Source organism: Metopolophium dirhodum, chromosome 2 (assembly GCF_019925205.1).
Source record: "Metopolophium dirhodum isolate CAU chromosome 2, ASM1992520v1, whole genome shotgun sequence".
In the NCBI taxonomy this organism is placed as follows: domain Eukaryota; kingdom Metazoa; phylum Arthropoda; class Insecta; order Hemiptera; family Aphididae; genus Metopolophium; species Metopolophium dirhodum.
Window position 1 is genome coordinate 36,164,799 of NC_083561.1, and position 26,299 is coordinate 36,191,097.

A 26,299-nucleotide genomic window follows, 5' to 3' on the forward strand; every position below is an offset into this window, starting at 1 on the left:
AAGATTGTCTTTCGAAAAAATGACTGTCGTCGATCTTGTCTGAAAAAAAAAAAATAACAAACGAATGTCCACCCCCGTCGTGCAGAGTAAACAGCGAAATAGCGCAAATCCATTACGTCGTCGCAATAGCTACGCACCGCTCGTAAAAAGGAAGCTTTTTTAATTATTTTTATGCGCGAGAAAAGTTGATTTTGTATTGTTTTCCCTGGTAAATAGCCCTGCAGCGTATTTTTCTCACTAAAGTCAATTTTAATAAACTCGTTACCACTATATACAAGAAATAAAATATTATTATTTGATGTCAAATATATTATAAGTGAATATTGTCGTGGTGAGATGCGAGACAAGTTTTCGTAAAACGTTCATTAGTACTCACTGTGCAGAATATTATTATTATTTATTGTTATGTCAAAAAATACATTTGTATCGTTAATGCAATATTAATTAACTATATTCTCCATAAACGTTTGGTTTAAATTAACTTATACAACACTATACTATAATATGGAATAATGGGAAAACTTTTCTAGAAACATAAATATTACGCACACTGCAGTGTTGTACATTGTAGTACTACTCGTATATAGTAAAAATACAAAAGTACTTTTGATTTTGAATATTAGAGAGATGTAAATGGAATAATTTAGTCAACGTACATTATTTATACAAACGTCAAAACCCGTGGCCCGCCACCCGCGTTCGTTTTGGTGCCTGACAGACGACACACAGAAACAGTAGTTATAATGTACCTGGGTATATATATATATATATGCACCTATACGCATGGGCAATGCAATCGCAGAATTCCTGGACAGGATTATAAACTATTGTTTATTAAGGGCTAATGGTTCAACGCCTGCTGCCGTAATGACGTTTATGCCACGGAATCTCTGGGGAGAGGCGAAAAATATTCCATTTGGAATCCTCTTGCGCCCCCCCCCCCCTCTCTCTCCCCGACGATCCTGTTCACCGCCCTCGGACCCACACGTGTGGAGGTGACTGTATCACCCACTGGCAGACGACCGTTTGCACGTACACATATAATACACACAACGGTCTTCACATTATTATTATTATTATTATATATAATGCCTATATGGGTGTGCGCGCGCGCGCGTGTGTGTGTGTATATATAGACTGGACGAGGTGCTGCGGCTCCGGCGGTTTTAATTAAAACAGCCGTGCCGCGTGCGTAGGTACATATACGACCGCGACGCGATCGGGATTTGTCGGGGCGAAAACCACCCCCGAGACACGGGGGCGAACACAACCATTCGATCAACTGCCTGCGGTTTTTCGCCGTCCGCAATCCAATATAGTGCAGGTGAACACGACGAGTTCCGTTGGCCGTCCAACAATGGCCATTGCAGTAAAACCGCAGACGTGTAACTATGATAGATGGCCGACTACGTATAATTATTATACGACGTACCTCTATAATATTATTATGATGCCCGGCGTGTTTACAAATCATCGTGATTTGTTTACTGTCCCGATCACGGATGAATATTTTAATGACAAGAAATAAGTAATGACCATTAACTAATAGATAATACTATGGACTGGCAACGAATGTATTAATACAAAATAACTATTTAAGGATTTTAAGACACAAGATTCTGTTGACTGTTATTTCTCGATTTAAAAAAATATATATTATATTTAATCATATTTTTGTAAAACTATTATTATAACCCCGCAAACACGCAATCATTCACACTGTAACGGTTTATAGATTATTGACTCGTCATTTACACCGTAGTCGGCGAGTTTCCTAAGGTTTACAGAACACTGCAGGAGTTGAGTTTTGAATCGCGAAGTATAGAGACTATCAGATCACGGTCATCTCTTTATTTTTAAGTAACATGAATAATTTGATTTACTATAGGTTATTATAACCTACCTTATAGATATATCATAATAATTAAATTTGTTTCAACTCGTCTCCGCTACTCCTGTGGTCTTCAATATTCCACCCTGAAGACCCAGGGTTACTCAGGACCTCGGGTGATAGTGTACTGTATAATATTATTACTATTTCAATAATTTGATAAACCGTACGTTGCTATTATCGTGTTTGATTGTGTTACCTTATGAACTCAGGTCATGAGTTTCTATAGGACCTGTAAAATATAACTTAGAAAACTTTATTTGTGTTAAACAACCCGGTTATCAAGACCGGTTCGTGTAGTGGGAATAGCTAATTAATATTACTCCTTGACTGGATATGATTAGGCATAAATATCGACAGCCACTTTTCAGTCGCAACACCCAACCTAACCAAACGCATACCTATATATCTGGACGAATGCCGGTCCCGCGAAGAGCTCTTATATAATATGATGTCATAGTAACTAGAAAGCATTTAATACATTTAAAAATGATTTTTCTGTAAGCAGTATATTACCACGGCATACTATACAAAAACATTCGAGTGGCTGTTGTTATAATACACGTCTGGGCGTTAGGCTTCTATGTGGGGAAAACGTTACCGGCCAAGATTGTCGGTAACATGGCCTAATATTGCGTTATTAGAGCAGAGCATATTCGATTTCCCACGTTCGACTCTCGACGGCACATCATATCGAATTTATTGACGAGTATAAAAATGTGTATTATAACGAGACGCGTTCGACACCCCTTTTGTATTGTTTCCGGTGATTATCGCGCGAATTGTTATCACGGATCTCGGATATTATATTATAATAGTCACGCGACGTACGTAAACCATCATTCGCATAAAGTACCTACATAGTATTTGAGCTGCAGGTCGGCTCTGTTTTGGCGGCGCAGGTTACAAACGGCGACCGGAAGAGATTTCCCACGAGGGTTTCCGCGGCTTCGGCGGGATGTTCGACTAATCCAAGCGCATATTATTATTATTATATAGACGTCTGACACACTGCAGCAGCCGCCACCGCGGTCTTTGATATTATACGATGTTATATTATTATCATAACTCCTTTTAGCCGAGAAACGGTCGTCGTCCTTTTCAAAGCGTGTGGAGGAGGCTCGGTAGACCGTGCGAAAAATATTCGTTAACACGGTTTGTTAGTGCGGTGACTGCGTGAGGCGAACGGTACATAATATCGTCGAAGGTATAATATTATGTGTATATGACACGGATGGAGACACGCGTAAATGTCGTCCCAGGAAATTTCCGGGAAAGCTACGTTGCAGGTTTTCGTCGGCATTCGGCGTCTGGATGGCTGGTCGTCGGTGTGTTGAGTGATAGGCATACACAATAATATATAGGTTCTCACATTTATCTCTAAAGACTATACCTACTTCATCCTCACCTCATCTACTATAAGCGAGAAAATTGTTTGCCGAAGTAAAACTATATAGGTATACCCGCCTAGATAAATAAAATAATTTAATATAAATATATAATAATCACTCGTTTTGATTATTATTTTTTTTATTGCTTTTCATTTTTAAGATGAATTTTGTATAATATTGCGAAACAAAATATTATTACTTAACAGTATTATTACCACCTTTTTTGAAAACATCTAGACAGTCATTTACATTTTAATATAATATGTATATTATATTTATAAAGATTTTTGTTTTTCTAGTTTTCTACTTGTGCGCCCAACAGCGGTCGTCGGAGGGCTGTAAGGAGTGAAGGGGAGTACTATGCAGCGTCGTACGTAAACTACAAAAAACAAATGAAATTTAACGATTTCACACTATAAATTATAGTTTATAATATACGCCTATAATATTATGTGCTTCGCGAAACCCAACTGTCTTAGTTGCAAGGCTTTCCGAGTACTTTGCAAAGCGCATCTGTGGGGAAACTATAGGCCTTTGATCAACTACAGACTACAGAACTAAAATCCTCTATATTCTGCCACAAAACGAAATATTTACTACGTCACCGAGCACAGTAAATTAACATAATATTATTATCACGTTTTCACGAGACATGCATATGCATATGGTGTGTATAATGCGTACTACTTGCAAGTCGCGTCCAAAGGGATCCTTAGCGACTATCGAAGCTATTATACTACATTCTACTCTGGCTTTAATAGTTTAATCAACCGATTGATTTCGCGTGTACTATATAAAATCCATAAAAATTCCGATTATTTTCTTCTCAAACTTGTCCCCCGCCGAGCCAAGGCCTATGCGTATAATGGCGTTTTAGTGTTATTGAGTGCTCCCTCCTACGTGAGTGTTTGGACATGCGCAAATATATATAAATTAACCGGGCAAGGTATATAGTCTAATGTGTGGGGGGACATAAATAAAATGTGCGATCGGAAGAAAACAAACTTTTATCGGCTTTAACTTGTATATATAGAAATAAAAATAATTCTGCATCCCTAACGTTCGACAGAAGAGAAACGGCTTTTTATGCTAAAGTAATATCGGCTGTCGTTTACAGAATTAATACGTAGCTATATAAATTTTTAGCACACAAAAAAGTTAGATTAAAGTTTTCCATAGACTGGAAACCTTATTTTGCTTTAATAACCACGTCTACAAGTATATTATAAACGAAGTTTTTGCATAATTTATAATTTTATATTTTATCCTTTTCACCGAAGTAAAATACAACATACATAACAATTGACCATTGTAATAAATATAGCAGTGAAGTGCATTATTTTTAGCTTGTTGTAAAACGAAGCTTTCTAAACAGAAATTTTTAATTTCGAAACAACGAGTTTAATTTTGAAACTTTTATTTTGTATTTTTTAATGTTTTTAATTTTTAAAGTTATTTTTACCACTATTGGTCTTTAAACTGCATTTTTCGGCATTGTAAATACATTTTTGTTTCAAAGGTTATATACTGCAGTGTTAACTCACGGCCTATTATTAATAACAAAAAACTTACCCTAAGAAAAATGTACTTCGTCAAAATATTTTAATCTAATATAATAATAATACTCACAATATAAACTTTACAAATAAGCTCAATTGAGAAAATAAATATTATATAACAACATGTTAGAGGTAAGTTAAGTAAGTTTGTGCAATATATCGAATAAATATTATATATGAATGTGTGCGTTTATTACTTTATGGTTACTGTTAGGTTACATATTATATGACATTACGTTCATTTAGACTTTCTTAGTATGTTAATTTTATGATAGTATTTTGTATTTACTTTAAAAACAATATTATTACATTGTAAACCTGTTTAATTTATATTTCTATAATTATATAAATATCGCATAGAGATTGATTATAGGAGCATAATATTATTAAATGTATTAAATATTTTCTTTTGATCATATTGTTATTAAGATAACGATTATATTTACGCTTAATATTTCATTAAATTAATTTTGCGATATTATATTATGTTATTGAAATCTGTTACGTCCATGAAAAGGATTCCACGTCAATATAATTACTTAGCATGTTCTTAGAGCTAAACTCACCGAATAATTCGAATTTATAAATGTATTGTTCTTCATTGGTGTTATTTTTTTGTATGAAATATATATTTGCAGAACAAGTTGCCTCTGTCGTTTGCGTACGATATCCCGTGATTAACAAAACTTATTTCCATAATAACACGTTGTGGTATGGAAGAAAGTGACAATTAAAACTTTCCAGTCTCATTTCATACCAAACCTAACCCGGGATTTAATTTTGAAGTTTTAGTGTACGCGGTAATACCTATACAGGTTCTTTTATCCACTGATTGCGAACCGGAGCCACTTATTTAAATGTTTTTTAACCGTACTCAAAATGCAAATTTCTTAGGGGCGCCACATCGTTGATTGTTTTCTCTCAAACTGCAAACGCCTGCAACCACCGGAGACACTGCTAATCCCATTATACACTACACAGAAGAAGTATGCGCCCGAGAGATCCTTGTCAACAACAGCTGAGGGCCTTTCTTTTAACATTCAGTGCGCTTTGGTTTATAGTAACTATAAGTAAAAACCATAAATCCGATACCTTTTAGGCGAAAAAAAGGTCGAGTGGGCGATTCCGTAAACGTTGTGTTTACTCCACTTGAAAGTCCTTTTTAAAAACTAAAACCACAATAGCCTCGTTTTCTTCCCTCACCTTATTGCACTCACAAACGCATAAGAGCAAATAAATTGTTACCGACGGCTTGTGAATTTTAAACGTACTAAATGAAAGTAAGCACTTCAGGAAGTAAAAATGTTCTAAGTGAGAAATCTAGTACACCGGCTCACGTGCCCCGTTTCTTTTGTCCTACCGTATTATCACTCGCTAAACATTTAATCTAACTCGTAAATGTAGTATAATTTAACTCAAGTCTTGTACCACTGTTAAATGCGCCCTATTTATGCGATTTTAATTTATTGTTATACATAAAAAAAGAATAGTCACTTATTAGTTATTACATTCATAATTACATTTGTGTTGTTAATATAATATAGTTAATATTACGGTTATGTTTCTTTTGGGAAATATTTAGTTCCTACAACTTTGATCTTGTTTCAGTTTTGCTCTAAAGATTCCTTAACTTGTTTAACTTGTGTGGAAATGCTTATTGCTTTGCATAATATAATATATTCCTTCGTATTCTCGTTTTCTCTGTATACCAACCACTGCTATAATATTTGTTTCTTTACCATGTTGGAGGGGCAATGCATTTGCTCCGTTTACGCTGAATGTTCATTTTTCATTAGGTGTTAATTTGTTTTTATGTTTAATAATAGTCTGAGAAGAGTACTCACATATTTTTTTCCAATTATTACAATGTTTGTTTATTCTATATGTTAGTGCTAATATCGTTATTATTGCTTTTGTTCGTATCATTGCAATGCATCTTATTATTTTATGGTTGTAGGTATCATTAAACAGTTATTATAGTTAATGAATATCTATAGAGTTACCAGTGTTACCACATAGTAAAAAAATCAAAAATACGTATAATTATATAGCTTTACATTAAATTTATCTGCTGAACTTTAGTAATACAAAGTGCATAGTCACTTAAATTTTACTTTTATCCAAAAAGTCCCAACCCCCTCCCCCCAACAAGTCATATTTTCTGAGCAAACGTTCCTTTTTGTACGCCCTTGTTAAATTAGCTGCCATGAATGATTAAATTAAATTACTAAAATAAATGCCAATTTAAATTAATAGTGTACCAATATACAATATATGTTATATAATATACACCATATTTAATTAAGATCAGTATACGTTTATCTATTTGACAAAATTAAGAATGTTGATTACAAACTAATATAAATTAAAACATTTATATTATTTTTCAATTCCGTGGGGAAAAAAATTAAGTGCTTAATATGTAAATTAACAAACTTTCAAGAAATTATCTCGATTACTAAAACATTTTAGGTACCTATTTAAAATACTACGAACTGCGAACTGCGTTCCTAATCAAATTGTAAACTTGACTATTTTACTGTATTCAAATTTTTAATTCATTTTACGATTAAACGACACATTGTAAAAAAAAAAGGACTTGAATACATAATCGAATGATTCAAATGTATTTAAAGAAGTTATATAGTACTATAATAATAGTAGTATATTACTAATGCATATTTACCTTGGCATATAGGTACACGCATGAATAAAGCATATAACACGCACGTTAAACTCACCTAGCCTAAGCTTCTAACGGATCCACGACAAAATATTCCAGAGAAAATAACTCGAACAAAAACGTCGCAGAGACTAAATCCCAGACAAAAATATTCTCTAAAATACAAATTTTAAATTCATCGATGACTTTTACCAAAGCTTACCTTGTATTAGTAACAGCTTGCGATATTGTTTTTATAATTATTTTGTTCATCGTGACAGTTTGGATACAAATGTCGTTGGATTTTTTAAAAAGTTTTAAAAAATGTCCTTCTTTTAAATGTTGATGGATATTAATTATATAGTGTTCTTGAAAAAAAAAAGGATGACAAATGTATATGGCCCTAGCTATGGCCTGTGCTGAGTACAAAACCAAAAGCTGTAAAAGACGTTATAAATATTATTATATGACTTTGCGCAGATCTGTCAATTTAGTTTTTATTTTTTAAATGTTATTTATGTTAGAAAATGATTTTTTCAGGTATTTCAAAGAAGTATCTAAATTCCATAGTATTATATTGGTCTAAGTTGTTTTTTAGTTAGCTGTAGTTTTAAACTGAAAATATTATAATAAGTAATATACTAATATATATGTATATTTTTATTATTTTTAGATTATTTTGTAGTATTATTTCTTGGAGATTTTTGACCAAGGAATATTTGGTGTATGAGCCATTTGTTTTAGGGATTATTTGGCAGGTATTTCTTTGGCCTGGATATTATGTCATAGACTAGTCTATCGAACTACCATGAAATACTAACTTTAATTTTAACTTTTAAATAATATATTCCGGTATTCGAAATAAATAAATACAACATAATCATTAGTGAACATGGGTTAAGACGCTTGTAGTTATATATTTTTTCTATAAAATATAAAAGCCATATAATGACAAATTACCAAATAAAAATGACTGCATAGCTTTAAAAGTTCAACTCGTTGTGTAATGTAGCTCTCCTTTATATTGTTTCATTCTTGGATTTTTTTCTTCAATCATATGCTTAACATGCGAAAAACTTTAACGGTGATATTATACAGAAGATACGTGACCTACATCTCAATTATTTGCTAATAGTTTTTTGTTTTCTTCGCGTATATTGTACTTTTCATACGTTGGATATGTCGTTATATGTCGTTCATGTGTATGCCAAAAAGACAAAGGATCAAATAAAACCACGGACCAATGCTCTCCGAGGGACTATGCGGTGATATAATATACTATAATTTTAACAAATAACGTCTTGCAATGTCTTTTTTCGAAGTAAATAACCTACAGTATACATATATGTATACCAAAATATCCAAATAAAAGTACAGTTAAAACGGAATAATACTACCCCTGTACTACCCATCCCACTCCACGGGGGTGGATTTAAAACCTTCAGATGGAGTGCATTACAGTTAAAATATGATATAAAAAAATTAAATTATTAAATTAACATTAATAGTGTGTTAAATTTATATGAAAACTACAATCTATAAGGAGTCACGTACAACACAATAAAATTACCATTTTATAACTGCAAAATATAGGTATAGGTACAATAATAAAAAAAGGTGGGCAAGTGGATGTCGCTCTGCTGTACTGTAGGTTACAAGTGGGTCACTGTATAATGGATGGTATTAAATTTGAATTCAATGATATATCATTGTATAAGAAAAACGATTCTGAGTGGAGACGATATGTCAGTCTAGGTATAAGACATATTATACACTTATCTATGGTATTAAAAAAAAAATTGACCTATAATAAATTCCAAATTAATCATATCACAATATCCATTAGGTACATATAACGCGTTATACATCAACAACAAACCGTGATACTATCATCATAATATATCGATGAAAATATTACAAATTAGAAGTTTCAAGTGCCCACGAATAATATTATACAATCACAACAAAATAACTAAAATAGTTATTCTAGGTTTTTATGTAATTTCGTCCAAATTTGAACTTAAAATGACTATACAAATAAACTGTGCTTGTGTATTTTTTAGATTTTTTGGTAACCAAATTATCTATTTACATGGAATCTTGTTTTAAATTTTCAATCCTTAGCTATAAAAACTGAACATTTTATAATTTATTAATTACAATGGTTGATAATTTTCGAGATTTTGATAAATTCTGTCCAAATTTGATCTTTAAATGCTTATAAAAAAAAACTGTGCCTATGTATTTTCAATATTTTTCAACTGCTATTGTAAAAATATATCAGGAGTCTTGTATTAAATTTTTACACTTTTTGGCCCAACAGATAAAACTTTATTGATATTTATAGAAAAAAAAACTAAAAAAATTGAAAATGAAAACTGAAAATGCCCGTAAACAGCTCAAAAAGTGTCAAAATATTTTCAAAATTGTATGGTGTATAGGAAATGCTAATATAAACATTCAGTGAAATTTTCATGTATCTACAGTTATTCGTTTTTGAATTACAAGAAAATAAGGAAATCGGTACATGAGAAATCGAGTGAATATCTAATGTTGTAAAAATATGAATTTAAAACGCTCATAAAAATTTAATTTGACTTTCTTGTAGAAATTTTTTTTTTGATAAAGTTAGACAAACTTATGAGGAATCTTGTATTAGATTTTAAAATCTTAGATTTAAAAAGAAAATTTTTTATGAATTTCTAACTCAAAATAATTTGCAAATTTTCGTGATTTTTCCGTATTTTTTCAAGATTTGAACTTTAAACGTGTATAAAAAAAAACTGTGACTAAGGATTTTTAATTTTTTTCATCTGCCTTTGAAACAATAACCTAGGAGCCTTCTATTAAATTTTCAAGCTTTTTTACCCAACAAATAAAATTTTATTGATATTTATAGAAAAAAAATTTAAAAAAACTGAAAACTGACAATGTCCGTAAACAGTTCAAAAAAAGTCAAATTATTTTCAAAATTGTATTGTGTATAGAAAATGCAAATATAAACAACCAGTGAAAATTTCATGCATCTACGGTCATTTGTTTTAGAGTTACACCAATAACCAAAATCGATTTTGTTAAAAATCGATTTTGCGTAAAAATTCCCGTTTTTCCTTAATTTTTCTTTTGTTTTTCACATCGCTTTTGAAAACTACTGGGAAATTAAAATTTTGACCTCCCCAATGCACCAACGATATTCACTTTCCCATCGAACAAGATACTGAAGTCGAAAATCGAAGCATTATTTCGACTACTTATCGTGTACACAGACACAAAAATAAAAAAATAAAAAAAAAAATAAAAAAAAAAAACACACATCATTGTAAAATCAATACATTCATCGTTTCACTCAGAATCTAATAATAACGTGTATATAAATATCCATCTACAAAATTAATTTAAATTACTTTTAGCGATTGGAATTCTTCAAAGATATATGACTTAAGGTTTTATTTTTTTTTTAATAATTGAAAAAGTACAGAACATAATATTAAGATCAATTTTTTACAAATGATAAATGTTTATTATATTTTTTTTGTATTTAACTTTTGACTTGTAGTTTTATACCTCGACAAAGGGCCATTATTGTGCACGGTAAGTAATTTAATAAATACTACAAGCATTTGTAAAATCAAAGTATGTCTCTTACACAATTAAAATTATACGGTTTTAAATCACAAAAACCTAATAAAAACTAATTAAAAATTATAAATAAGATTTTTATATTTCTACAATAAGTTTAATATTTTTGTAATTGCTCAAATGAATTCAAAAGTTCTTAAGAAATAAAAATAAATAAATGTTAATAGTTTTTAATTAGTTATAAACTTTTATTTTCATAAAATTAGTACAATAATACTCTGATTTCTTAAGTATGTTTTGAAAAACACGTTGTTAAAAAAAAATTGAAAGAATGCAAGATACCTATTTAAATCGTTCATTAAAACGAGCACTCTGAATTCTGATGAATATGAAGACAAACTTGATTATCAAATACCGTTTTTTTGTTGTATAATTAAATTTATAAACAATAATATATTACATAATTTAGGAATACCAACAAGTAGAAAGTGAATATAAATAAAAATATAATAGCGGTTTTCTATGGCAAGATTAAAATTTCTTACTCGTAACTCTAATTCATGATATTTAAATAGTTTGAAGATAGTAGGTACCTACATTTAATACATTCATTGTTGACAAATTTTTAAAACGACATTACATAAATATTTTTTCTACTTTTACTATTACATTATATTGCCTATTGTATGAGTAAGCCAAATGTTGGTTAAAAGAAGAGCCGGAATCGTTTAGAAAACACGATTTGATAACTACATATTAATATTCTTACTATTCCTGAATTATTTCATTACAGATTATAAATTACGATATTATGTAAGTAAATTCTAGTTTATCGGAAGTTTTTATTTTTCATTTCTATGAACATGTTTTTGAAAACCAACACGATTTTAACGATTTGGTTTGTAGAACAGAAATTGGATTAACTGATTGAATAGCTGAATGCTTATAAGTTATAAATACATAGAAACATGTTTCTATACTCAACATGGGGCTTCTGTAAAGTGCACGGTGTAATTGGTATCAGTTTTAATACAGATCGATAGTAAAGTCTCATTTTAGAGTCCGAGTGAGCTACGGGTTTTCGTTGCCAGAGTAAAAAATCCCTAAGAATTACAATATTTAGTATTTCTACACTGGGTGTATGTCTTAGTCAATAATTATTTTTAACCAACTATTAATATTTAAAAAAGTATTATTATTTTATACATTGTATACCTAACGAAAACGAATATAAGTGTAAACATCAAATTATATTTATAGATTCTATGGATGCAGCGTATAGTTGTATATACTGTTTCAGTAGTTCTTTATTTATGTTTTTAGGGTAAGAAAAATATTTGTATAGAAATTAGTAATATAAACAAGCTAAGAAACTATTCATAATGTTAACTAAATTTAACATCTAATAATATTTAAGTAATAATTTTAGTCAAAAGTGTATGTACATATGTAATATTATGTTCATTTACTAAACTCAAACATAGTAAGCTAACGTTGAAATAAAATATCAAATGGTATTCCAGATTTTAATGAAAAAAAAGGGCGCGACAATATAATATATTGGGGTGTTATCTTTATGGAATATTTTATGCAAATAAGCGTTAGATAAACGTAAAATCAACTTGCATATTAACAAATGGATTATTTTAATTTTTTCAATAAACAAAACTATTAAATGTCATAAAATCATAAATTAAATTTGTGTACGCGCAAAATATGTGTTCAAAAACTACCCATCGTATAAAAATCAAAATAATATTATCATTGTAGTGAGGCTATTTTATGCCATTTTAAAGTTTAAATACTATAATAATGATGGTACAAAAAGGAAATTTTCGAGAACTACTATCAAAACTAAACAAAACCCATAACCTTACCAACAAATGTTTTTCACTTGGCATGGTAATTTCTCGTCAAACATTAAAATAATAATATTATGTAGTAAGATAAATTCTACGAGAGTAATGGATTATGCGTCACTGCATCGTTTGTCGAATATTAATGTTAACTCAACAATATTCCGCGGGAGTGTTTTCGTTACGGTTTTAGGCTTGTAGACGAATGTTTACCTATTCACAACCGCAATTCATCGAAATAATATTATATTGTTTGTCTGACCAGACCACCACAGATATCGAGAGGCTATAATATAGACCAACATTATTACTAAACAATGTTAAAATATGTTTGGCGTCGGTCTGCTGTTCTGAAAAAAATAATAATAATACCTATTCGATTGCGGTCTCGAGCCGACTTTGTTCGGTGACTGAAAACCCGCATTCGCGGTGAAAGCCACAATAGTTTTCCGTTCTATTATGGATACCTAAACAGCTACTATAAATTATAGTCATCGATTTTTACATTTTCGACAAAATATAACAAGTAGGTAGGCGGTAGTTGTTCAACGTCAACATTCGCGAGTTCTCTAATTTCCAATCGACTAATCTCCAGCAGGACGACGACACCGCCGACAATTTCACATTTCAGAGTTATTACAACACGACCGCCGCCGCCGCCGCCGCCGCCGCCGCCACACGCACAATATACAATAGCCGTACATTTGCCATGTGTAATCAACTATAAACTGATAAAGAGTTTAAAAGCATATCTCTGCGGTCCAGCCCAACAATGCACGTTTTCAGCTGTCACATTCACATATGTGTAGTGCGTGCAAGCTCCCGTACTGCAGCAGGACGGCAAAATGCAACTTCCCCGCACGGCCCATGGTCCCCTCGACAAATCTAATAGCCATCGTGATTTTTCACTGTTCAATGAAAAACGCCATTTTTTTTTTCCAATTTCACTTCTTATTTTTCACAAATCGAACGACCCGCTGGACGACACACAATGCGATGTTTTAACCGTTGGCCTGAAGGACCTCTATTCAGAATAATATACCACAGTGAAATTTTCTTCAAAAAGTACCTATGTTTACTTTACGTGCAGATAAAATGAAAAAGACGCAGTTAAAAAGTTAAATGTTTGAACGTGCGCAATGATATATGGTATACGGGTCCAAACAAATATAATTATTTACGTTTACGTTTTACAAAACGAAAATATACTGAGCAATTAAATACACCTACTTTGATAAAATACGTAAAAACGTGAAATCGTAAACAAACGTTATGATAATTCATATTTTTTTCGGTAATTGGACAATAAAATAAACTGTTCACTTTTTTGTTTACGAAAGAATCGTAAGTGCACATCGTTATGCAAATCATACTACGTACCTGTTAAAAATAAATGCGCAAACCTACGCTAAAATTATAAGAACAAAATATGATTAATTTATATTAATGTAACACTAATAAGTCTCTAACCTTGCATTTCTACGGGTACCTAACCACATTAAACTATTGGTTGAATAAATGTAGATATGGAATATACCTAGGTACAAGGTTGAAGGCACATATTTGTATACATATTGAATGGGGTAATATTATATACAGGTAATGTATTATTCTAGTAAACTTTATACTCTTGAGTACACAGTACACACACCATCAAAAGTATGCATATTCACAACCGCTTGTATCCAGATAGTCAGTATAATCTACAGTTTATATTTACATACGTTTGATTTATCTCTACTCATCACTAACTTTCATTAACTTTCATTAACTTACAAAATTTACATTTAAGGACTCAAATTCGCGTTGAACGTAAATATCCAATATACCAGTGAAACGTGTACTTAAATATATGAATATATTATTATTTATTATCAAAAGGTAAACGTTATAATTTATGTCCGAAAACTTTTTGATATTGCAGTATAGAGCAGGACAGACAAATAAACCGTATCTTCAACAAACCTATAAAATAATTATATTTTATACTCGTTCATTGTCCAAAATATTAATATATAATATTTTGTAATAATATACGCATTTAATGAAATAATAATAAAAAAATAATTAATTTATAATAATTTCAGTTAACGTTGTTATGATTACTTATAACGAACGCCGTTCATATATTTCATATTTAATAGTATTATTGTGATGATGCATGTTACATAAAGGAACATAACGTTTCATCTCTTAATAATTCAAATTTTGTTTAATGACCATACAAAGAACAGAATAAATAAAACCGTTGAGATAAAAGTAATTTGGCCATGGTCGCTATACCATCCAGTTAAAATAAATAAAACAGAGTTCATGACTTTGCAACTTATATATTATACTTTTGAATTTTTACCAAATGTTTTTTCATCATTGTTTACATAATTCAAAACTTCTTCATTGCAATTAAAACAGTCAACAGAAGTTCTCCGTATTAAAAGAAACAGCAAACAAGTTGAACTGCAGCGTTCTATTTGGGCTGCGTATCTAACCTTTGGCCACACTAACCCTACGCCGGGCGGTGCGGCGGCGGTGTCACAAAAACTCTACACACCCAAAATGTGTTTTCTCGTCGCCTGCCCTCGCGTCCATTACGCACAGGGACTCTTTGTGAATTTACGACCTTTTCAGCCCATATTACTATACGGGATCGTATATTTCACGACAATAAGGTAAAAACTGTCCGACATTTTTTTTTTCTTCTTCGTTCTCCATATACTCGCACGCGCGTTGTCAACGGCAGATGTCACACCCGTTCTGCTTTATGGGCCCGGGGATTTGCAATTTAATCTTCTCACGTCTTCTTCACGGCCACCTTCACGTCCCATACGGTCTGAGCACCCTCCGCCCGAATAGCCACGGTGGAATAGTGACGAAGTGAGGATTTAACTTTTTCTGATCATATCTGTCAGGATGATGCGGCTGATAATACGAGAGGAGTTTTTCTTATTCATTCTGCCAACCATTCGACCCTCCCCCAGCGGCCACTTGATATCTGGCTTTTCTCGGTCGGGTGTGAAAATGGAATAATAATAACGTTTGCCTGGGGGAGCTGCCCCAGTGAACAAGACGCGCGTAATAAGCTCTGTTGCGGAGAATTTTTTTTAAGCCTAACCCGAGGACGAACCATATAATATAATAATATATTAAAAACCGCAAGTAAACGATGCACAGCAGCTATATATAGTTGACAGGGTAAAAAGTACTAAAAACTATATTTTTATGATAAAATGTGAAATATTCGTACAAATTATATCCTTCCAACCTAACTTCATAATATTACTTTCGATAGCAAGCAGGGAGGAATAAGAAAAAAAAATTATCAATAATAGTGAGGCCATTTTAAATTATCTGTGTAACTATGTGCACATAAAACGAAAAATTATTTCTTATTATTAAGAATATAATAAATTGTAAAAAACTAAAGAATATTGGTGTTAATTATGTGGTTGTGTCGATAGATATTTATTTTGAAATACGGTTAGTATAAGAACTAAGAAGCGTTCATATGAGACAATCATAACCAAATAAAATGTTTCCTTGATAACATAATCATAATACATCTAGTTTTAAGTAATCAATTTTTAGAAATATAATTATTTTACCCTAATTTATTATACGAACGGATAATAATTTTTTATAAGAAGTGTATTAGCATTTAGCAATATACTCTTTTGGAATTTCATGTACAACCAGTAAAGTTTAACTGACGTTTTAAATATTTTTTTACAAATATCAGTATACATTATACATGCACATTGCACAATATACATTTGATTGAATTAGAACGATTTTTTTCAATTCAACAATATTGTACATTTCATTTTCAATTATTTGCACTTTATAATTGTTTAAAAAATGTATTTTTTAACATATCAAATTATTCTCATTGAATAAAAAGTATCAATAATATTATAATTTAAGCCCAACTGATAATGTTATTAAAACAAAACACAAAAAGGTACAGACAAGAACAACTTTTTGAATTGGAACATTGGTGGTTCGTGCAGTTGTATGACTTTTTAATCATAAGAAAAAAATGTCACAATATCATAAGTAATAATTAAATACACATTTTGAAACGTATTAGTTATTTTTTTTTTGTATATATATTATGCATCGTAGGAAAACGTACATGCAATCAAATTCGCCTATAGAAATGTTGATCGCTTTTATTTATGTAATAATAATATAGTTATATAAAATCCTAGGAAATACTCAGCGCGAAATCAAACGATTTTCCCTAGTACAAAATACCAGTCTAATGTATCGGGTGGTATAGAGGCAACACAATGCAGAAGAAATAAGTCCGCAGTTTTGAAAAGCAAAAGTTAATGTTCGCCGAACTTGGGACTGAAAGTTTACACATGGCGTTTTCCCCGGGGGAATAAAAACACAACACGCAGTCATTAGACGACAAAAGCAAGGTTTTTCTTTTTTTCATCGTACAATTTTCACGTCAATACAGACGAAACTCTGATGTCTGGATCGCGATTTCTTCTATTGGACAAATATATATATAAATATTATATGATATAATATTATGTATACAAAGAATCGAACGACGAATAATATACACACTACTTGTCAACAGTTGGTTAGATGTGTATATAGTTGGTTATTTATTTTTAATGGCTTACGACGTCGTGTGGAAAAAAAACGTAGACCACCATACGGTCCGCGACTGACAGATATATTATACCTATGGGTTCGGTGTGGGATACTATCTTGTGTTAAAAAAATATAAAAAAAACCTTTACCGGTTAATCGCGGTTATACGGCCGTTCAATTTCGTTCGAGCAACGACGTTTTATTACCCCGGCCGTATCACAGCAGCGACTGTGTATCGCTGCAAAGGTAATATTTCACGAGAGGTACCTACTTATATAATGTACTCTGCTGTATTCTCTTGTAGCGGGCGACAACGTGACGTCGTAAAACGGTAAATGACTTATTCAACTTGTACCGAAAAGGGAAGTGCGAGCCGAACAATAATGCATACCTGCTTATACTTGTACAACCGCGTACCAACCAGATATTATTATTTAAATATTTTTTTTTTAGGCCAAGTGGTTTAATTCGGGAATAAAAGAAACGTTATTGTATTATTTGTAGGTATCACCACCAGAACGACTACTTGAACTACGTCATTACTGTCCAGAAACGTAATTTACTTTTTTGTCGTTTTTTAGTGTAATATTTAAAACCAAAAACAAAAGTAAGAAATTTGAATTAGTCGGTTAAGAGTTGTAATAGTAATATTTTTTAATATAATAATATAATTTGTTTAAAAATATATCGCGATTGGAAATTTTCTAAAACCGACTAGACTATTATTATATTATATTGTTTATGTTCATTTAATTAAAGCATTAAACAAAGAATTAGGTAGGTAAGTACTATACAACATAATATGAAAACCAAAATATATTTCAAGACATTTTTGTTTAAAGAACAACGTATTTAACGAATTAAACGATTTTAAAAGAATGACAATGCCCAGTGATGATTTTTTTTTATTAATGATAACTATTGATTGTGCATCCAATATTGATTTATTAATAATTGAGAAGAACAATACATTGCCAAATATTTTAAACAGTATTGTTCTGATATTAGTCTATTTGCTCTGGGCGCCTGCTGTTTCATAAATACCTATAAATAACTACGTATGGGTACTATAAAAAATGAAAACGTACTTTAAAGTTAAAGTTTAACATTTGCACATTTGCAGTAATTATAATAATGATTATCAGACATTAAATTAATTATTTTAACATCGAAATAATTACATTTTATTACGAAAAACTAAGTATAAGTGTACAACTACTACGATTCTCATAATTTTTGTAGTTTTCAAAATGACTATCGTCTTAATTCTGCATATTATGAGCAATTACATTGCTTTACATCTATTAAAAAGTTTTGATAGAACTAAATAAATGTTCTTAATTTTATATCTTATTTATAACTCAGAATTATTTCTTAATTTACACTTGAAAGTTAATTTGATTTATCATAATATATTTTGTTCAGTGAAAACTAATGTCAATCGCATTTACGTTAAATTACTGCATATCATTATTTTTACAATGTCATTACAATTTACGATTCCATGGCCGACATAAGTAATAATTATTATAATAATAAACCATTACGAAATAATAAGTTACAAGAATCCTTAAATTCCTCGTGCATTATTTCCGATTACATACGCGTGTTGTTAAAAAAATCCAACCAACCGTATCCTATTGTGATATATCATATGACATTTAACAGTAAACTTGATGATATCGTATTTCTATACCTGAACTATATAACTGAGGGCGGCAAAGAGCCGTTTACCCCTAGTTGACGGACGGGTGTTGGTTTATGTGTCGGGGAGTCATGACGAAACCTGAACTCAGAAATCCCTTAAGTAGTTGTAAGTCTTCGTTTACCACGGTTCAACTACCTACTCCGCTCTTATTGTAGTTGCTGTATTTAATTTCGGAACGTTTGCGAGAAAACCAAGAAAAAACCAACCTACCCCCTGGAAACTAGCTTATCTTCGGGGTTTCAGGCTTTTATACGGCCTTTGACTCAAAATCACTGCTCTTTCATTATTTGAAAAACACTGTTAGTATGATATGGCGCCACAATAAATTTCAAGAGGTTAGGATGGGAAGGGTTGGGGGAACTTTTATCGGTAGAACACCCCAACCAACACAATACATTTGACAGAATTATGGGTGTACGAGATTTTTTTTCCATTTCACTCCCTCGTATGCGAGCAGATTTCAACAGGAAAACGACGTTTACCCGAGTTGTTACCAGCATATAATATTATTGAAAATAATTATGATAAATGATTCGGTTATTATTAATATTAAAAACAGAAATATTGTTCATATAACCAATTAAGAAAAACAAATATATTTTAAGAAATATAATTTATCAAACTCTCACTATTTTTGTTCAGAAAAAAAATGTTTTATTTATCTTTCATATTATATTATATGTTATCTTAATTTATTTTTAAAGTTAATTTAGAAATATTTTGCGTACAAGTACTATGAAGAATAACAAGGTTAATGTTTTTTTTTTTACTATTATAAAAGTCAATTTTTACAATGATGTGAATTTGTTAAAATTAAAAAAATTTAATGAAAATAGTGAGATGGATGTACCTATATTACATACATAGTATGTAATATACGACTAAAGCAAACGATATTTTTTATCCAACCAAGTTTTTTGTATAGAGAAGGGAGAATAATCTTTACAATCACAAAGACTGACAGCAATACAGTGAAATATTAGATTTTCAAATCCAATCTTATACAGACAATTTCCTTTATTTTTTGGTTTCAACAGACTATTCAGTAACACACACAACGATCGAAACTGTAAAACGCCAACGAAATTCTATATCCTCGCACTGGTCGGATGTATATGGTACCTACAGAAATTTAATAGAATTCGCGTAAGTCCTTTTTCCCTCTAAATACAAATGTGCACAATGTGCATAGTCAAATTCATCACGAATTATATTTAGAAAATAATTGTGATTTAATAATAACACAATAACAGTATCCTTTAACGTACGTAAATACGTAATATCTATCGTACAAACAATTGTTGGCTGAGACGATTCAATCAAATGGCTTTTTATTCGGACCAAAGACAATGTGATTATATTTACCTACCAATACAGTATATGATATGAGATTTTGAGTTTTGACATATTTTATTCCATTTCGATCCCATTTTGTTTAGGCTCGTTCTTTTGTAAACGTCAAATACAATAAGATAGTATAATAATAATAATAATAATAATAGTAATGTAATGCTATAAAATATTTCTTTTACATTTTACAACATAAAAATATTTAACTATAAATTTGAAAATTATTGTATATAAGTTGAAGGGGTATAAATACATTGTTGAGTTATTGTTTTAAAAACAACCTCAATACTATTAAACACATAGTGGTGTATACGTAAAATTATTGATATTTCACAGAAGTATATAATATTATATTATGAGAGCTTTTTTTTTACGTTATTCTCGTGTTTATTTACAATCTATACAATATATAAGGATTATAGTTAGGCGACGTATACGATAAGTGAATTTTATGATTTTCGCATGATATAATAATAATACGATAGATAGATAGAATATAGTTTATTCTAGTCATATAAAATATACATAGTACAAATAAATATAACGAAATAATACCATAAATGATTTCTCTACACGGAGGTAAAATCTCGATAGGAAGATAATTATTGGATATGGTCATTAGTGTTGCCACTTTGTGAAAGCTTCAACTATTTAATAAACTACGTATATATAATACATTTAATCATAATATGAAAAATTTACCTACCGGTTAGCTAAAATGTATTTGTTATATTTCTGTAGGTTTTTCATTGTATTATACATAATAATATAAGAATGGCTGGCTACGTAAAATAGTTGGATGATTTTCCAAAACTCTTTACACAGTTATAATTACTGCAGAAGTACAACAAAATAAATTAAATCTACTCGTAAATAACGCTGTTTTTTGAACTAAATCATTTAAGGACATTCTATTTGTCGTAATGATACAATCGGAATTTAAATCATGTCACCATAATACGGCGGTGCTCGTGCTTATTGAGGTAGAACGGTTTTTACTTTTTAATTATAATCTATCGATAGCAAGACGCTGCCTATTTAAACATTTGAAAAGCGTTTATTTTTTGAAAAGTACAATTTTAAATATTTCAACAATTTATCATAATCTACATTGGTCGATCATTTAATCGTCTATTGATGACAATACTAAAAATCGCTATTATTTTCACAACATTAAACATCATCGCTCAATAACGTTAGCATTGAAAATACTTTGTGACCTACTCCAAAGTATGATTTCCAATTGAACGTCTTGCAGATCAGGTCATAGTTTGAATTTATCATAGTTTGCGGTAAAAACAAGAATCACTTCTATTTTATTTTGAACACCGTACTATATTGTTTTATGCACAGTTTACACCGACAAGAATTTCTAGTCAAGGAATCTGATAACGGTTGGATCTCGTGTACGTAGGTATTAATAACACACTTGATCTACCCATGTCTGTTATCAAGGAGGCCGTGAGTTTATATTACTGCAGAGTTTCGTGTACAAAGAAAAGTATACCTATATATGCGTTCTACAGCAACCGTAATAACCAAAGTTATGTAATTTCACAAGGTTCGAACGCAGTGCCGTGGATAGAGCCGAGCTACGATATTATTATTATAAACCCTTAATATGAATAAAAGCGATGATCTGACGTATTATCGATATTTTTTCTGGTATATCATTGACACGAATCGGAGATTAGATTTTAAAAACGCAGTCACGTAATGCTACCTATATATTATGGCTATAATCCTATATTATAACGTTATACTGATTTATTTCGGATCATAAAAAAAATAATTATTTTATTAATGAAAATACTACATTATATTAATTCCATTATATATTTTTGTACACTTAAACTTTATTTCACCGCAAACTTATTTTACTGTCGTTTTTAATGTTTTCGATTTTATTTTCCAAGTTTATTGAATTAACGATTCGATAAATGACAATATATTTTTATTGCTTCAGCTCAAATACTGTTGCAATAAATATTAAACAAGGTCGGAACTAGATGACAGAATTATATATACTAGTACAATGTAAATAATATATAATATGTACACTATACTACTATAGCTGCTATACGATATATCTAATACAACTATACACTTCATACCAATGTGGCTGACAGAACAATATGTTGGGTAAAATTGAGATCCACTGAGAGAATAGAATTCAAATAAATCGTCTGAAATGCAATTCTTTTATTATTTAATTTCTTTTTTTTTTCAAACATATATTTTCATTTTTAATGTCACATTCGACAAACAAAAAATAACAACCAATATTTGAACAATAGTTGTCGGTGGTTGATTGTTAATTCGACACAGAGACAAGGATTAGGGGTAGAGAAATGCGAGTCGAAAATGCAATATTTATCTCTTGTATTTGCATAGCCTTTCGGGAGGAAAACGACAGGAATTAGCCGGTTGCCATTTTCTCGGCAAATCGATTTGTTTGCACTAAAACACGTGACGTGTTGTCGGGTGAAAAAATCAAATAATAACAATAAAAAAGGCGAACAAATTGTTTCTGGGTATGAGTAATTTGCCAATTTGAATCTCTAGTCTAATGCAATTAAAAATACGTGTGATTGAATATAAAAAAAATATGTAACTAAGTATCTAGGTATGCAATATTGCGATAAAATGTAATTGCACATTTGCACGTTATTTCCACAATTCCGCTCGTAGAAGTGCCATTGTCGTTTATACGTAGAGGAAAAGATAATATTTTATGATAACTTACCAATATCGGCTGATCCTCCCCAAGTTCCTTGCTGTGATTGTCTGGCCAATCTCATTATGGCGTCCGTATATAATTTGGAAGCTGAAGCGGCTCCTGAAGATAAAAACAAAAAGGAAAAACCAATAAGCACAATGTTCAATTTAATATTGGATGTTATAATTTATAAGTTATTGTATTAAATTAAAACGGAGTTTGCGTACATTTCGCATGCATTTTGCGAAAAAAATGTATTATAAGGTATATTTAGACGTAAAGTATATTTTACAACGTTGATATTATAAATTCCTATTATGTTGTTTTTATTGACATTTTGGACAAATTAAATATTTATAAATTATCACACAAGATATAAAATGTTACTTAACTATTTTCTTAAGTTATAAATAAGTTATGAGTTTATGACTTATGGCTGTATTCGATATTAGTCATAATTTAAATACAATAAAATATACTTTTATAATTTCTTGTTAACAAGTAGCTCAGCAGCTATTATAGGTATAGCTTTCATATTTGTACAGTGATTTAAAGTTCTTGAAAAAAAATTCGTCTGAATCGCGTGCGCGGGTGACAGAGATGACAAATCACCCGATGTCTCAAAATGATGATAATTATTATGACGTGTGATAGGATAATTTATATACAAAAACTAATAATTGGTATCTCACATTAATGGTAATATACCGCGGTTGTTTTTGCTATTGTAATTATTATTGCGTAGTTTTTAAAAATATATCGTCTGCAATATTATTTTAGCACCGTATACGCGATCGAACAAAACATTATTAACAATACTAACGATGTAACTGTACATTATTAATCAGTCGTACCCAAAAGGTTATCCGAGTCATCTTGAACACGTCACGCGAAGGGAGTATATGGCGTACAATATTAGTGTGTACGAAGAACGCATTATTCGCACTTGACAGTTTCCAATTTCGCAAAAGCGCTCGGGACCGAATTTGATTTGTGCGTAAAGGCCGTCGTGTTCATCGAACATCATACACACATTAATATTAAAACGTTTGAATAATTATTTACATGATAAAATAATATTATGATATTATGTTTGTAAGTCAGCGCATGTGTGTGTGTGTGTGTGTGTGTGACACGTGCATGCCACGCGCGGCGGAAGAGACTGTCGGGAGAGAGCAGAGACCCGCGGCGGTTTATCGTCGTGGAATATTATACTGTTTTAGTGTAAATTATACGTGTAATGCGCGTGTTAAGACGTCGTCGGAGTTGGAAAAGCGTTCCCGCAGCAACTACTCAGGTCGACGAGTCTCCCTTTGTACCTAACCTATATTATAACTAATTTTTATCCGAAAGTTTTATGAAATACGACCGTGTGCGTGCGACACTGGCAAAGTCGTTGGTGGGTATGTAATAAACAACACGCGTACGCCGAGCGGTGCATCGGATAACCGCGGAACTTTTATTTTGTGTGTGTGCGAGAAATTCGGAACTGTAATAATACAATAATAATAATAATATATTATATTGCGCATATAATAGTCCCATTGCCTCCGGGCATCACGTGCTATATAGTCACTGCAGTGTGTTTGGGGTTGGCCGCGAATTGTCTATTATTGCCGACGACGACGACGATGATGATGATGACGATGACTCGGAAACCGATCCAAAGTACCTATGATTTTTATTTTTATTCACTATTTACCCCTGACCGCGATCGTTTTCACTCCGATTTTTGCCTCGACGTAGCAACAATTATAATATACAATAGGCAGTCGATCTTAGGTAAAAAAAAAAAGATACATAATATTATACAGTCTTCAGTGTTGATAAAATGATGTATGCTGGGGTAGCCGCTCTATCCATAATATTCATCGCTATTCACTTGTGAGTGGTTTATACTAGACACGTATCGTATACCAGTGTCGATTTTGCACCCGTTTTGAATCCCTTCCCATTTGGGGAAAATCCACCATAGTATAATATGGTGGACTGCGCTTCGGTATGCACGTCGTCGTGAATCGAACCCAACGGACCACTCGGAGACGGTGCGGAGATTAAAATAATATTATAAACGAATGGCAATTTCCGTAACAATAAATGACCTTTCGATACGCCAAAACGTAGTAGGTACTACGTGATTTAATTACCATTAATAAGGGGTTCCCTGCGTGTTTAAAATGCAAGTCTCTGGGTTTTTTTGTCCACGATTATAATCAAACCTCAGGATTACCGCGTATAATATATGAAACGCGGTGCCTGCCAACGTAACTCCGTTTTAAACCCTGTGGGGTTTGTAAAATCACGAGTTCTTTTTTAATAAGCCTAATAAAAAACAAGGGGTGGTTGCTTGAAAAAAAAAAGGAAATATATATATATATATTTATCGACCGCGAGTAAACTACCTATTTCATAACGAGAAAAGAATATAATAACAAATTAATACGGGGCCCGCCGATTCCGTGAGACATAGTACTAACTATACTGCATAACAAACCGGGAAACTTGAAACGATATTGTTCTGCAGACATTGCGTATAGAGGGGGTGCTCGGGTGAAAACAGGAAAACACGTAAGACCAAAATGGATTCACCCGACTACCGCTGACGTAGTGACACATTTCCATACATAATAATCCGAACGTTGTATACTATAATATTTGCGCACGCAGAGCCTTCGAAACAATACCCACCCCAAGGAAAAACTTTATACATTCTTTGCGGTATTATTTAAATTTCCATTGTGTACGATAAACTGTTTCCCGCTTAAATCTGACAGCCAATGACAGTTAATTTCAAACACGTACCTGCGCCCATATAATGAAACGTGTATTGGAAATTTTTAGAAAAATACCTATACATTTTATTCACAAACCAGCGCACATAATATTGTAGTTATTGGCTTTTAAAAATTGATGTCTTGTCACAATTTCAATTTCGCATTCGTGCAGGGGGAAAGCAACCCTTATGTCTTGGAAATC

General features: G+C 31.4%; 1 protein-coding gene across 3 annotated transcripts in view; it reads right to left on the reverse strand.

Annotated features, from left to right (window-relative positions):
• Positions 1 to 26,299, reverse strand: part of LOC132938164 (brain-specific angiogenesis inhibitor 1-associated protein 2-like protein 2) — a 114,119-nt gene that overhangs the window by 37,225 nt on the left and 50,595 nt on the right. For 2 of the 3 annotated variants that reach the window (XR_009663878.1, XM_061004849.1), the window contains exon 3: positions 23,351 to 23,443. Coding sequence is in view for 1 of the 3 variants with exons in the window: in XM_061004849.1 (XP_060860832.1) it covers positions 23,351 to 23,443 (93 nt within the window). In the remaining 2 variants the exon portion in view is untranslated. Of the gene's footprint in view, positions 1 to 4,378; positions 4,384 to 23,350; positions 23,444 to 26,299 lie in introns of those variants that run through there. The other variant, XM_061004850.1, reaches the window with a different exon arrangement.